The 14204-nt window shown below is 39.7% G+C and overlaps 1 protein-coding gene across 5 annotated transcripts in view; it reads right to left on the minus strand.

The window, feature by feature from the left end:
- The window catches only part of tcf12 (transcription factor 12), a 108917-nt gene extending 95040 nt beyond the window's left edge, over positions 1 to 13877 (minus strand). For 3 of the 5 annotated variants that reach the window (XM_030078210.1, XM_030078183.1, XM_030078227.1), the window contains exons 1-3: positions 6079 to 6232; positions 5167 to 5255; positions 4786 to 4858 (exon numbers count right to left, since the gene is read on the minus strand). In XM_030078210.1, coding sequence (XP_029934070.1) covers positions 4786 to 4858; positions 5167 to 5238 — 145 coding nt within the window. In that variant the 5' untranslated portion in view covers positions 5239 to 5255; positions 6079 to 6232. Of the gene's footprint in view, positions 1 to 4785; positions 4859 to 5166; positions 5256 to 6078; positions 6233 to 13851 lie in introns of those variants that run through there. The other 2 variants (XM_030078201.1, XM_030078192.1) reach the window with 2 other exon arrangements.
- Between the last annotated feature and the right edge of the window lie 327 nt (positions 13878 to 14204).

The raw sequence follows: 14204 nt of genomic DNA on the forward strand, positions 1-14204 counted from the left end.
CCAATCATGCAATCTTTGGCATTTTGTGGAGGCTTCCTTTAAGAATGAATCAGTAACCAATGCAGTTTGTACTGCTGGAAAATCACCTTCAAAGAGAAATAAATTCACTAAAAGCGTCTTTGCCTTCATTTTCACAAGAAAATCCTTGTTTCCTGCACCCACATGTTTCCTTCCTCTAGCACATAGTCACACACATGTAAACTGTAAACACTGCTGGACATGTTGGGTGGGGATACAGCCCATGGGCTTTGTATGAAAGCTGTATAAAAAGCAGGCGCTTCTTCCATACAGTTGTTTATTTGAGCTGACTGTAGGAATGCATCAAATGTCAACCTACCTAGCCCAGCTGTTTTAATTTTCCTCTTGGACTTTTGTACAGCCTGATACTGTGGTATAATACAGCGGTGACCATCTACAGTGTTTGATTAGCAATTTTTGCAGAATTTGATGCAAAATCATTAGTTTTTCAAAACTAATTCACAACAGGTTGGTGCTACATGATGAAGAGGGTGGTGCATTTGCTGGGACTACAGGAAGTGAGACAACAAACACAACCAAAGATATTTACAGCAATTTTTAATGTAAAACATGTCATGAGATTTCCAACAATTCTAAGATGATTAAAAATTTCAGTGATATTAAATCCTGATTTTCAATCATTTCCAATAATGTATTGCTGTAATACACCGTAACCGCACAGAAAGTTGAAAAATTGTGTTTTTACAAGGGAACGGTCCTTTAAAGGGACAGAGGACAGGACAAAGCTACAGCCTCCCCAGAGTGCCTCAACGGCAGAGCACTGTCCAGGGATCTACTTTATACACAGCACAGGAATATCATTAAATGTCTTCATTAACAAGCCTTTTCTTTTCAACAAGCTCTGCGCCATTATTCCCAGTGAATATTACATCAAAAGCAACAACAATCTTCCTGTTAAGTGAATCCATGGGACAAAATCTGATCAAATTAAAACATTTTAGCGCTGTTTTTCATCTACTGAATCAAATTACTGTTGAGATGGTGCAAGGGGAGATAATGTGAGTGACTAACAGTTGAAAAATTAGAGGGGTCTCCCTCCTCCCTCTCATGTAGCTGCTGGCATGGCTGAAGACATTGCAGCAGAAGCTGTCATGGTAAGAGGGATCACAAGGGGGGAGCAGACACTTGACCGACCTATGTGACTGAAGTCCAAGGGGAAATTTTGGCTTCAACCACAACTGAGGTTTCACATTGGTTTGGTAGGTGTGATATTTTGCCACTGTAACCATCAAAATATTAATTTCTGCTGATGTTTCATAGAAGTCACTTCTTTAACTCCCAAAAACCATTTTATATGTAAATAAAACAACATTTTATTGATTCTTCCATGATGGGGAAACCAGTATTTAAACTTCCAGATTTTCCAGGACACATGGGAATCCTGGTGCAAAATGAGCAGGATTTTGTGTATCTATACAGCAATAATTCTGAACATAATTTTCTGTTCTTCAGATATTATTGTGATTCTATGCTGTGAAAGATCATGCATTGCCTGATCCTGAAACAACACAACACCTCCTTTGGCTTTATTCTTGCTTTCCAAATCTAGAGATCAACTGAGTGCTTCAAATTAGGGCTGTGCCATATATTATTTCTCATGATAATGCCGGTATAAATTTGTACACGAGAAAAAAAGTGTCATATCACGATATCAACAATACAGCAGCATGATGACATGCTGATACATTAGCATACTCTACCACACGGCCTACAGCGTTTTCTCACCACAACAACAAACAGAGCAGCGTCAACCTCTGACCAGGAATTAGTCCAGTGTTTTCCACACAGGCCAGGTATAATAATGGCCACCCAAATATGATTAAACCCATTCAAGTTTTCCCATTAGCACCATGAGTTTACCATCACACCCCCACTTTCGTTCACCCAGACACACAGTTTTAAACAAATTATTAGTAGAACTGGGTATCAAAATTCATTACCTTCATGGCACTTTAAATGCCTTACTACAACAGATTATGGACAAAGGAAGCGTCATTCAGTACCACATTACTTTCCACTGTTTTGATCTGTCATTAACAGCAAACACCTGAAAATGGAATCGCAGGTGAAAAAAATTCAGGGCATGAGTTGTGTCTTTTTGGGTTGGGAGGGCAAGCAAGGTCAGCAGGTTAAATAGAGCAAAAACACTAAATTAAGGTGGAGCATTAACTAGAATTAAGATGGTGAAATAAGAAATACTAAGAAACTACGCTAATGTATTTTTCAACTATTACCCTCCACCCCTTCCCTCCACCCCACCCCCTATGTACAGTGTCATTGTGTGGGAGACCCTGGCGTTATTATCTTTTTATTGTCTTGAATATCATTACCACAAATTACCATGAAATATTGTGTTATTATTTAAAGTTTATATCGCCCATCCTACTTGAAATAGAGTAACGTGAGTATTGTGTTTGATTGAGGCTCTACAAGAAAATTTGTGTAAGAGACAGTTTGAGATGATAGAACACCATCTTAAGAGGAACTGAGTTTGTATAAAGTGGCAGAAACAACTGCCCGCATTCACACCTGAAAAAAAACACAGCTACATTCAAACTTTGCAACGTTTTTAAAGGAAAGCTCCATGGTCACCTGACAACACACACTGCCATGACAATGAGCTTTGGCTCGAACAGACAGTTCTCCTGACAGTCTCCATTTCTTTTCTGTTCCAAACAAAAAGCACCATGCTGATGCCGGTCTATTTTGGAAGCCACCGAGTGCATGTCCCTGACTAAAGGTGACTGATCACATGATGTCAATACCATACATATATTAAATTATACAGCATACAGTAAAGCTTACTCAGATCAGTTGCTGAATGAAACACATTCTTGAGAAGGGACAGGAGCTGTTTCTAGTATATACTGAGGCATCATAAACAAAAAAGCTTTATTGGTGCATGCAATCATGTTTTGGGAGCCCTGCTCATAGCTTCCAAAAACCTTCATGAAGAGAAAATTTTCATTATGTACACCACATGCATGGCTGTGTTCTGGCTATGGGACACCAACCTGGGTTGAGGAGGAAATCGTTTCATTTTCCACTATTACAAAAAATAACGGCAGGCATACTGTTAAGAAAATACATTTGCCATATGGTTCTCAATAATTTAGCATATTTCATATGTGTGTAATCAGCTTATTGTAGCTAAAAGGTATCAATGCAACTGAGGTCTGCATGATTTAAGTGTGTGTATCTACTGTATGTGTGCGTGGATGGGAGGAAAGGAGGGCTTATTCTGTGCATTGTCTTTAAAAATAAGCTTCAAGTGACATTTCAGGTCAAGGAACATGCTATTATAAATCTCTTCTAGGATATTTTTTCAAATGAGCCTTATCTAAATCTGCATAATAATTATTCCTCTGCAATCCATTTATGAAACATGCAATTTAAAAAAAATGGCACATGTTCAAAGAAAAATTAAGAATGACAAGAACAACTATAATCATGTTTTTGTTATTAATGCATTATCGCATTCATGTGTGCACCTCACCAATCCGGTATACCTTAAAAATCCACACTGCCTTCATCACAACTCTTTGCCATTTCTTTCAATCAAGTGATGCACAAACACAACATCCCATTTCCTACAATTCATTCTCACACCTCTATAGTTCATGTGTAACAGCTCTCCTCTTACATTTGTCTTTTTGTTCAGTTTCCACTAAATGTCTGTCCTTCGTTTCACAGATAACTGAGAACAACAAGGCTTTGTGGATGTACACAAAACATGCTTTCAGAAAACATAATGCGTGATTGTTGGCTTTCTCTAGTACAACATGAAACAATAGATGTGCTCAGGATTAATGTCCTGAAACATTTATAGATAGGAAATGATCCACAATGGCAGCGAATTTGAACGCCTGCTATAATAAGAGAAACTATGCCCAAATTTGTTTGTCAATTAAAGATGCTCATGGAGAAAAGGCCGCCAGTTAAGATCATCTACTCTGGGAAGGGACCATTTCATTTGTGTGTATATGAGGACTATGTGCAAGACCAAGCCATTACCGAGCTGCTGCTTGGACCAAAAAAAAAAAAAAAAAAAAAAAAACACTGCCCACAGCATGTGGGATAAGTCTTGGAGAAGATGGCTCACAATCCCATTAAGCTACGCTGCAATTCGCAAACAACTTCAATCTTTCTTATGTCCAAAACTAAAGAATCTTACTCAAGCATGTATATTACATAATCCGATCAGAAATGTGTCTCAGAGAAACCTCATGGTACATCCCAGGAAGACTTGAACACTTGCCGCACTGACACTCAACGACACACCTTGATCAACGCGAAAAAAAATATGAATGATTACTTTATGCTTCTGACGGTAAACAAAAGAAAGAGGGACTGACATTAATTACAGGACAGCATGATGGCAGCAAGATCAATAAACCATTTACACATGTCTAAGTCCTAAACCATTCTTTGTTCCACATCTTTACAACAGTACTCCATGACAATTCCAGGTGGAGAGCTCATGTTTCAAGTACCAGATGTGTACAGTACACACACAAGCATCACACAGAGGTGGGAAATGAATCACATGCTAGGCTGAAAATGAAGCCCCTTTTCCTTCATCCTCCATTTATAAATAAACCCAAACACTATCCAAGCAGGCAGAGGTAGAAGTCAGGAACCATAACTGATTTTGAAGAGCAGATTTATGAGTCATGCAAACAGGGATAAAAGAGAGACTACATAACAGAGGGTTTATTGAAATAGGTTTCTGGGATGAAATCCTACCTGATGCACTGAACTGGCTGCTTCCGAGGGTGGTAGGCCTGTTTTTCCCACCGTTTACAGGTGGAGAGAACATCTACAAGAAGAAATAGATTTTAGACATACACCTACAATTAGAGGAACTGCAATATAACAGCAATGCATTCATAATATCAACTGCAACAGAGCACATTCTGAAAGCTGGCCATGATCTTTTAAATAAAGGGTATCTTCTAGGAGGCAGAGTCATGGAATTCTAATCACTGTCAAGAAACTAATACTATAATGCCCTAACACCAAGTAAATCAATTATGCACTTAAGCCTATTTGGTTTGAATTATTGTACGCCCTCAGAACTGCATGGTGGTAAGAGGTAAAACTGAAAACAGAGGAAAGCCTCCTTACCGCACTAAAATCCAGCAAGTCACTTAATTCCTTGTCTGTTCCAATAGCGGCAATCCGCTGCTGAGGATTCATCCTGACGATCTAAAAACCTTCAAAAGAACACAGTCCATCAGGTTTCGTCTTTGCTGATTACTGGTTGATCTCACAGGGGCTAATGACTGCCGCCAGAAACATCTCCTATGGATGAGGACTAAAGACAGTCACGGACAAGTTACAACTTCAAGTTGCTTGTGGAATCCCTTCGTGTATAAACACTGACAATGCCGTCATATACTAATTGATCAAACGGTGCAAACATCTTCCTCACGCGCCTTTAATTTTTTTTTCTGAGCTCAATGAATTGTTGAAAGATAAAGAGCCTGGATGGAGACGCTCTGAATGGAATGCACTGCTTGTGACAACCAAGACCTGCAGCATCGCATTGTGGCAGTAACAATGTCTCCTCTGAGAAATTAACGTTCATTAATAGTGGGCTGATCAAAGACTCGTGCAAATAATGGCGAGGCTTGTATCACTTGCGTTAATTCAAGCACTTTGGTATGGCAGTCCCTGCAAGCATAACGTTAGCAAGCGTCCGCTGTTAGCTAGCGCACCTCACGTCACTTAACACTGGCTGCCTAGCTAACGCTGGCTAACGAGCTGCAGTTACTGATTCGTATGGATTGGTCATAGCTAACAAGCTGCAAGCAGCTGCAACGCTTTTACTCAATGTAGACACTAGCGTAGAGACGACCGTGCAATACTTACGAGTGAAATACAAAAATACATAGCGGTGTAAGACAAGTAAACAAATGTTGTAAATGGCAAACACAATCTCAGCTCCAGACTATAAGACCCAATGTTGGGCTTTTTCAACTCCCAACTTCTTTCACCAGTCCGAAAGCTCTTGGCAAACTCTCATGAATATTTTACCTTTTCTCCCAGTAAAAATCCGACTAGGGTGATCGGGTGTGGCAGTAGAAGCCTCGTTTTCTGTCAGTACGCCTCAAAATAGCGAAATAGTGGTTTATACAGCGATACCTGGAAAAAATATCCTCTATATATATCAGTTACGAGTTTCCCTTAGGCAGACATTTTGCTTTGCAAAAGCCTCAGCACCACGATGAAATTGGTTATTGTATCCCTCCGCCGACAACAGTGACATGATTTCCCCATTGGAGGTCCCACACACACAGGAGATGCTGCGGGTGTCAGCACACACAGCCCCGGGAGCCACTGCCTGTCCTGCTTTGTCACCTTTAAAGGGACACTTCACCCAGCACACGCTGGATTTTATTCCCTGCCTGTTACTGCTGGAAGGGAGTGAAACCCCCCAATATTTGTGAGATGAGGTGACTTAAAATCAATCATCTTCTGTTTTGACACCATACCTCTGTTCAAAGTATGGTTTCAAGTATCATAGGAATGCACTTAAGTGGGCTATAAGAAGATTTTTTTAAATCAGTTTTAATAGCACCCCACAGCAACAAATCCATTGTAACTGTTACTTATACACATGCATACAATCATCATGTCACACCATGACTTTATGTGGCAGCTGCAGTAAAAACTCCCCCAAGCTCCTCTGTGTTTTAAAAAACAGTTTTTTATTTTCAGTTTTTTTCAGGTTTTTTTTTTTAGTTTTTTTTTTTTTTAGTTTTCAGCAGTTCTGCATCAGCAACTTTTTCCACATCACAGTGATTACCAGTCATTTGAAAGAAAACATTGTTACTTTTTGCCCTTTCCTGCTGGATTCAGCTTTGTAAAGAAATATATGAGGTTCAGTAGATGGTATCATGATCATTATTCCGATTTTGACCATCAATCATGTGTAATTAACGGATGAAAGAAGTAGCTCGAACAGGAAAAACGCCCCCCCTGGCAGGTCAGGATTTTTCCTCTTGTAGAAAATGACTATATGAGCATTTTAGTATTTTTTTTTCATAGAAGTTAATATTTTTAGCGTGCTACGAGCACATGAGAACTTTGTTATGCGCCACAATGTGAGTCTTCGGTTGCATTCATGCATGTCTCTGGACTGTGGGAGGAAACCAGAGCATCTGGAGGAAACCCACACAAACAGAGGCAACTTGCAAACTCCTGAAAGTAATCAGCAAAAATTTAAATATTATCTACAACTCCTTGGTGTGGAAAGACAAAAGTATTTGCGCTATAAACATACGTGTTAAGTCGTGATGAATAACCTGACAGCAGAATTCTACATAATCTGGAGACTTATCAATTGAAACAGGAGAATAAGATAGAACAGTGATATTGGTGGGGGAAATTGAAGATAAAAAAAAAAAAAAAAAGCTACTAATACAAATAAATACATGTATTATTCACTAATGTAAAACATGGACCCAAACCATGGAAAACAATCTAGTTATTCCACATAACCTTGTTTAATGTTTATATGATCCCAACACAGCTGATTTTTCCCCCTTTTTTTCTAAAGCAGAGGTCAGGGTCACAAAAAGCGTCTTGGCTTGTGTCAGCTTTCTCAATGCTCCGCTCAAATCATGGCCACGTTCAACTGCACAGCACAACAACCTCCAAAAATGTTTCGGTTGAAGGACGTGCCGGCGTCAGAGACAACTTCCACCACCTTCACAGGGCCGTCGTTTCATCAACTCATCCGAATAGCCAGTCGAAGTCACAGAGAGCCGCGCACTAGGTCCTCTGTGCACAACTGCATGTCGGAACTACTTTTTCCTCCGCGCTGGCGAGAGACCAGACCAGAGGACTGCAGTGAAGTTAGACTGACATTGGTCATTGCTCTGTGGGGGCTTCGTGGTACTTGGGGAGGATGTGGGGAAAGTCTGTTGTTCCAAAAAATTAAAAACAAACAAACAAACTTAAAAAAAACAAACAAACATAAAAAAAACATAATTTCCTATAGAGGCACTGCATGTATTGTTTCTCTTCTCCTAAAGGTCCTTCACAAGCCTTCAATCCATAGGTATTATCACCCCTCTATTACTAACTGAATTCAATCTTAAAAAAAAAAAAAAAGGCAAACAGGGTTTAAAATTTTATTATCATGATTTAAAGGTGTGTACTTTAATTTAATACTTAAAAAACACCATAGAGAGGTGTAAAAGCAATAGTTTATCTGGTGTCTTCCTAACTCATTCTGCAAATATGGTTTTACCTCCACAATATTTAATCAAAAGAGGAAACACTATCCTGGATATGTGTGTTATATTGTATTGATAGACATTAATTGGATTTTTTTCACTAGATGGACATAACCTGCTCACCATCAATCAATCATTTAATTAGTCAATAACAATAAGTCATATATTGTAGGAGATATGCCCATGATTAAGTTAGACTCGTTCCAGAAACTGTTGCTTAGTGAGACTTTCAGTGAAATTTCTGTGTAATTCAGCAAACTTAGATAATAATTGTGACATCAAACTAGCAAAGAAAATAATATTTGTGAGTATTCCAGAGCTATTTCCGAGGCCATGTACACACTTTCTATATACTTTACAGTGTTTTGACTACTAATAGAGGTGGTTTGAAAATCACTGAATGATTTTCGGCTACAGGCCTAAATTTTCTTGTATTAATAAAGGTATGTGACCAAGGTGTGGAATGACTCTTTAAAATTCATTTTATTTTCTATGAATTGCTAGGGTTTATTACATTTTCAAATCTATCTGATTTTACAGGGTTAGCTAAACTAAATTCATCAGAAAAATCACACTATTCATGCCAATCAAATTCATATAAGGTAAGTAAGAAGATGAGTGCCTAGAAACCTGTGTTGGAGGTCAGAGGACAGAATGAGATGAGTGTCTTCAGATGTTCGCACATCAAAATTGGTCCTTACAATTACCAAAAAATAATACATGGAGGCAGAGCTCATATGACTGAAACATGCAGTAATTTGAAACTCCAGCGCATTACAGAGAATGACGGATGGACATGTACATTTGCCTTTTACTCAACTTGGGTTGAGATCCTGACTCATGCAAATAAGTTTGTTGTTGTGAGATAAACCATCATTTTCCATCTATATCTGCTTAGAGGTCCAGTACTGAATATAACATCAGAATTGTAAACTATACTAGAAAACTAAGACTTAAAAAAAAAAATAAAAAAAAAAAAAAAAAAGCTTATCTAACAAAATCTGAATTGTCACCAAACCCTATGTTGTTTTCATGCAGGCTAGGCAGCGAGCAATATGTGGGTGTAGCACAATTCAAATGTGTAGGTATAGCATGAATCAAGGGAACGTCATTTTTCATGAGATGCCAAATCTTGTGTGAGAACAAGCCAGAGTGTGGTTTTATCACTGAGGCTACTGAGTCGGTCCACTCCTGTTCTGTTGAATGAAGCCCACTGGGAGCCTCTGTACATTCTCCCTCACAGAACTGCCAACACTTTTGGCATTGTTCAGGCATATACACCTACATAACATATACATACACCTTCCTATTAATACAACCAGAATATTATAACCAGTAATTTCAGAACTCTAAAGTATCAGTTTCAACACACTGTTTCAGGCAAGCAGGGACTGCTGACCCTGCTTGCCTGAAACAGTCTGCTCAGCAATCCAGCAGCCACTGGACATTAGCAAACAACGGTCTGAATACAACACTATAGAACTGTAAACTATAACATGAAACGGTTCAGACTTTTAAAAGACATTCTGTCCTATAGGTTGTGGATGGTGTATCAGCTCTGGAATTCAGCCATGCCGTCATATTGTATGAGGCACTGCTTTTATATACGAGCAATAGTTTGATGATTGGAGCTTCAAGTATTGTCTTTTCTTTGCAGAAAGAGCATCTTACAGCTCTTTTGGGCTGCCTCTGAAGTCCATTAGACTTCACAGAAACCCTTTCCATAAATTTCTGTACCTGAGTTAATTGTTTCAAATTCCTCTACAGCCCCCCCCCCCCCCCCCCCCCCCCCCCCCCCCCCCCAACACCACCACCACCACCACCACCACCACCAACACACAAACACACACACACACCTTGACCTCCTTGATGAAATGAAAACACAATGTTTACATGTTTGCGTATGTGTAAACTTCACCTGCTCTTGGCCAATTGAATAGCTGGAGCTGAGTCTCCAATATGAAACTAACTTCACCATCATAAAGCCTGTTGAGGAACAAACTGTTAAAAGGACAACAAAAGGCCCATTCACTGACTGTGGCAATTGTGTTATTATTAAATAGGCTTATTATAGCTGCCTATTACTCATGAATTACATGATAGAAATGTGTACACATTTCATATTTTATAGGTACACTATAGGAGCCTGCTGAGGGTCACTGTCTTGCCTGAGAGCAGATTTATCTGTAAAGTGCTGTGAGATAACTTTTGTTATGATTTGATGTTATACAAATAAAAATGAAGTTAATTCATCTAAAGTAGAGGAGTTCCAGTTTTAATCACCAGATTGATTCACACACAGTCTCAGCAATAAGAAATATATGTATTAGGTTTATGAAACTTTAAAATAGATAATGCACAATCTCCATTAGATCATTCAAAGCCTACACTGTTCATTCAGCACCATGTTTTTAGCACAGTATCCTACTTGTACAAACTAATTTGAAATATTTTCAGCTTGACTTTGCACACATGTAAGAAACAGGCAACAGGGGGGAAAACACCTTAAATCACAAAGGACAACAGTGTTGTGTGATTTTTAGACAGTGTCTTTTTCATGGACATCATCTTTTAAGAGTTAAACCAAATTAATGAACAACAAAACACAACTCTAGGTATTCCAGCAGGGCAGCTCTATATGTGTGAGGGGTTCACACTTACTTTGGACTATAACTGTGCAAGTATGATTTTCAGTACATCTCTGTAGGTAGGTCTAATTTTTAAAAAAGAAATTTAAAAAAAGAGCACCCTCAAATAAAATAATAAAACATGTTAAACAATTTTTCTCAGGTATTAAATCACTGATACATGAGAGGCGCCTCTGCCTTGTATTATTAATTCCAGACTGCCACCTGTTGGACAAGCTCAAATCAGCCTGAACTTGACTGCGCGCTGCACCCTTGAGTATTCAAGTACTCCAGCATTTCAGTGTAAAACATGGCAATGACAAATGTTATTACCCATATACAGATGAGCAAAATCGAACACAGTTGTTTTTCTACTTTGATCTCTCCCATAAAGACAAAAGTAACAAAGAAAAGAAAAAAGAAAATGAAAAAAGAAAGTACTACTCAATTAAACCCCTTGGATTAAATACTGCATCGACTATCTGTTTCTGTAATTATGCTTCATAGCTTTTTTGCATTCTTCTTGAGTATTCTTGCACAAGATAATATAGATGGCCCTGATAATATCATTTATTGGATCATCAGTGATTTGAAGTCTGGCTAGGCTCCTGAAAATGATTGCTCTGTTGCTATAAGAGCAGGAAGAGAAATTGGAGAGCTTTTTTGTTTCTTTGTTTGTGCAAGTAGGTTAATGCCCAGAAAGATAAATTTAGCCACAATGACAAACAGTAGATCAGTCACATGCCACTCAACTAAGCAATTAATATTCAACAACTTCATGGCCAATCAAATCCATACTAATAACATCAACAATGGGAACTGTGGCAGTATTGGCTCCAAAATGTTTGAGCAGAATGATCTCGCTACCTACATTAGTGACATTAGTGAGAACCCTGTAGACTCAGCTGATTAAAAACAAATTGTGGAGTGATGAAGCTTTCCATTGAACTAGGATAAACCCGACTTCTTACATGGACAAGTGCAAAGGATTGCCAGTTAAGACGGAATTTCAGAGAAAATCTGAAAACTTTCTTCCCTCCTAGATATTCCACCATCAGCTGGAAGTGGGATTATTGCAAAGTGGAAGTATTTAGGAACCACAGCAACTCAGCCACCAGGTGGCAGAGCACGTAAAGTTACAGAGCGGGGTCACTGAGCGCTGAGGCACATAGTGCGTAAAAGTGGCCGATGCTCTGCTGATTCAGTAACTGCAGAGCTCCTTCATGGCATGGGTTTCCATGGCCGAGCAGCTGCATGCAAGCCTCATATAACCAAGCACAATGCCAAGCGTCAGATGGAGCGGTGTAAAGCACACCGCCACTGGACTCTGGAGCGGTGGAAATGTGTTCTGTGGAGTGACCAATCACGCTTCTCTATCTGGCAGTCTGATGGGTTTGGTGAATGCCAGGAGAACATTCCCTGACTGCCTGCATTGTGCTGACTGTTAAGTTTGCTGGAGGAGGGATAACGCTATGGGCTAGTTTTTCTGGGGTTGGCCTCAGCCCCTCAGTTCCAGTGAAGGGAAATCTTAATGCTTCAGCTCACCAAGACATTTTGGACAATTCTCTGCTTCCAGCTTTGTGGGAACAGTTTGGGGAAGGCCCTTTTCTGTCCCAACATGATTGAGCCTCAGTGCACAAAGCAGTTCCATAAAGGCATGGCTGACTGAGTCTGGTGTGGAAGAACTTGACCGCCCCACACAGAGCCCTGACCTCAACCCCATTCAACACCTTTGAGATCAACTAGAACAGAGATTGCGAGCCAGGCTCTCTCATCCAACATCAATGTCTGACTTCACAAATGCTCTTCTGGATGAGGGGGCAAAAATTCCCACAGACACACTCCAAAATCTTGTAGTTGTAGTCTGTCATCACCCCAGTCCCCAAAAAGCCTTGTCCTGTAGAAAACAATGATTTTGGACCTATAACTTTGACATCAATAGTAATGAAATGTTTTGAGAAATACATGGTGTCTCTTTTAAAAACTCAGGTAAATCAAAATTTAGATCCTTGGCAGTTTGCCTATAAATGCTGCAGGAGTACAGGGGACACTATAGGTAGCATCATCCACCTAGTCCTAAAGCATCTTGAGGACACAAAGGCCTATGCACGTCTACTTTTTATTGATTTTAGTTCAGCGTTTAACACAATACAGCACTTTTTACTATTAGAGACATTGACGAAGATGGGTGTTAGCTCTTTTATCATTAAATGGTACTACTCATTTTTAACTAATAGGATGGAGTATGTAAGAATCCATAAAGCAGTCTCACACCCCAAATCCGTGAGCTCGCCTGTCCTTTTCACTATCTATACAAATCAGTGTGTGAATAAACACTCACATAACTATATCAAATTTTCTGATGACACTGCTATCTTGGGCTTACTACACAGGGACCAGGATGCAGCATCCTACCATTCAGAAATTGAACAGTTTGTAGACTGGTGTGATGCCCACCACCTAGTCGTTAATGTAAAGAAAACTGAAGAAATGATATTTGACCCTAGTGCGGTTTCTGAATCCACTCCAGTGTGCATCCATAACACACCCATACGTCAGGTCTCTCCATGTAAGTACCTTGGTGTTTTTATGGACTGCTCACTCACTTGGCACATCCATGTAGAAAGACTTTGCACTAAGCTCCAGCAGAGGATGTATTTTCTAAGAAGACTGAGACTGTATGGTGTCAGTAGCAGGCTGCTGTTTTTATTTTTTTCAAATGATTTTAGAGAGTTCTAGATGACCCCACACACATCCTGTATCAGGAATTTGCCCTGCTACCCTTGGGTGGACTGTTGTTGTAACTGGGGTGACATGGTGGTGTTGGATGTGCTACTGTTGGTTTTATTTATGTACAAGCTGTGTAAGTTTGTGATGCAGTGACTGTGAAGCCCAAGGTGAATTTCCCCCTAAAGGACAATAAAATATACTTTACTTACTTACTTTACTTAGTTTAGTGCTTCACCACCACCCTTCTCTACACCCTCGTCTCCCATGCCCGTGCTGTCTCCCCTGTCTGCCTTGGTCTTGTCTGTGGTGTGTGTGGTATGTGTGTGTTTTCTGTGTTTTCCGGGTCATGCTGTCCCAGTCCTGTCCACTAGGTTTTCCAGTGTTTGCTGCCAGTACACACCTGTTTCCTGTCTGCAATCAATCCAGCCCCGCTCCTCATTTCTCCAGCTGTTCCTCATCACTAATCAAACTGGAGCAGCATATACGCCAGTCATTTACCCAGCAGGCATTGCCAGATTGTCCAGTGTGCTTTCTAGCTTTCTTGTGGTCCATGTCCCTGTAT

This window comes from Myripristis murdjan, chromosome 3, assembly GCF_902150065.1.
Source record: "Myripristis murdjan chromosome 3, fMyrMur1.1, whole genome shotgun sequence".
In the NCBI taxonomy this organism is placed as follows: Eukaryota; Metazoa; Chordata; class Actinopteri; order Holocentriformes; family Holocentridae; genus Myripristis; species Myripristis murdjan.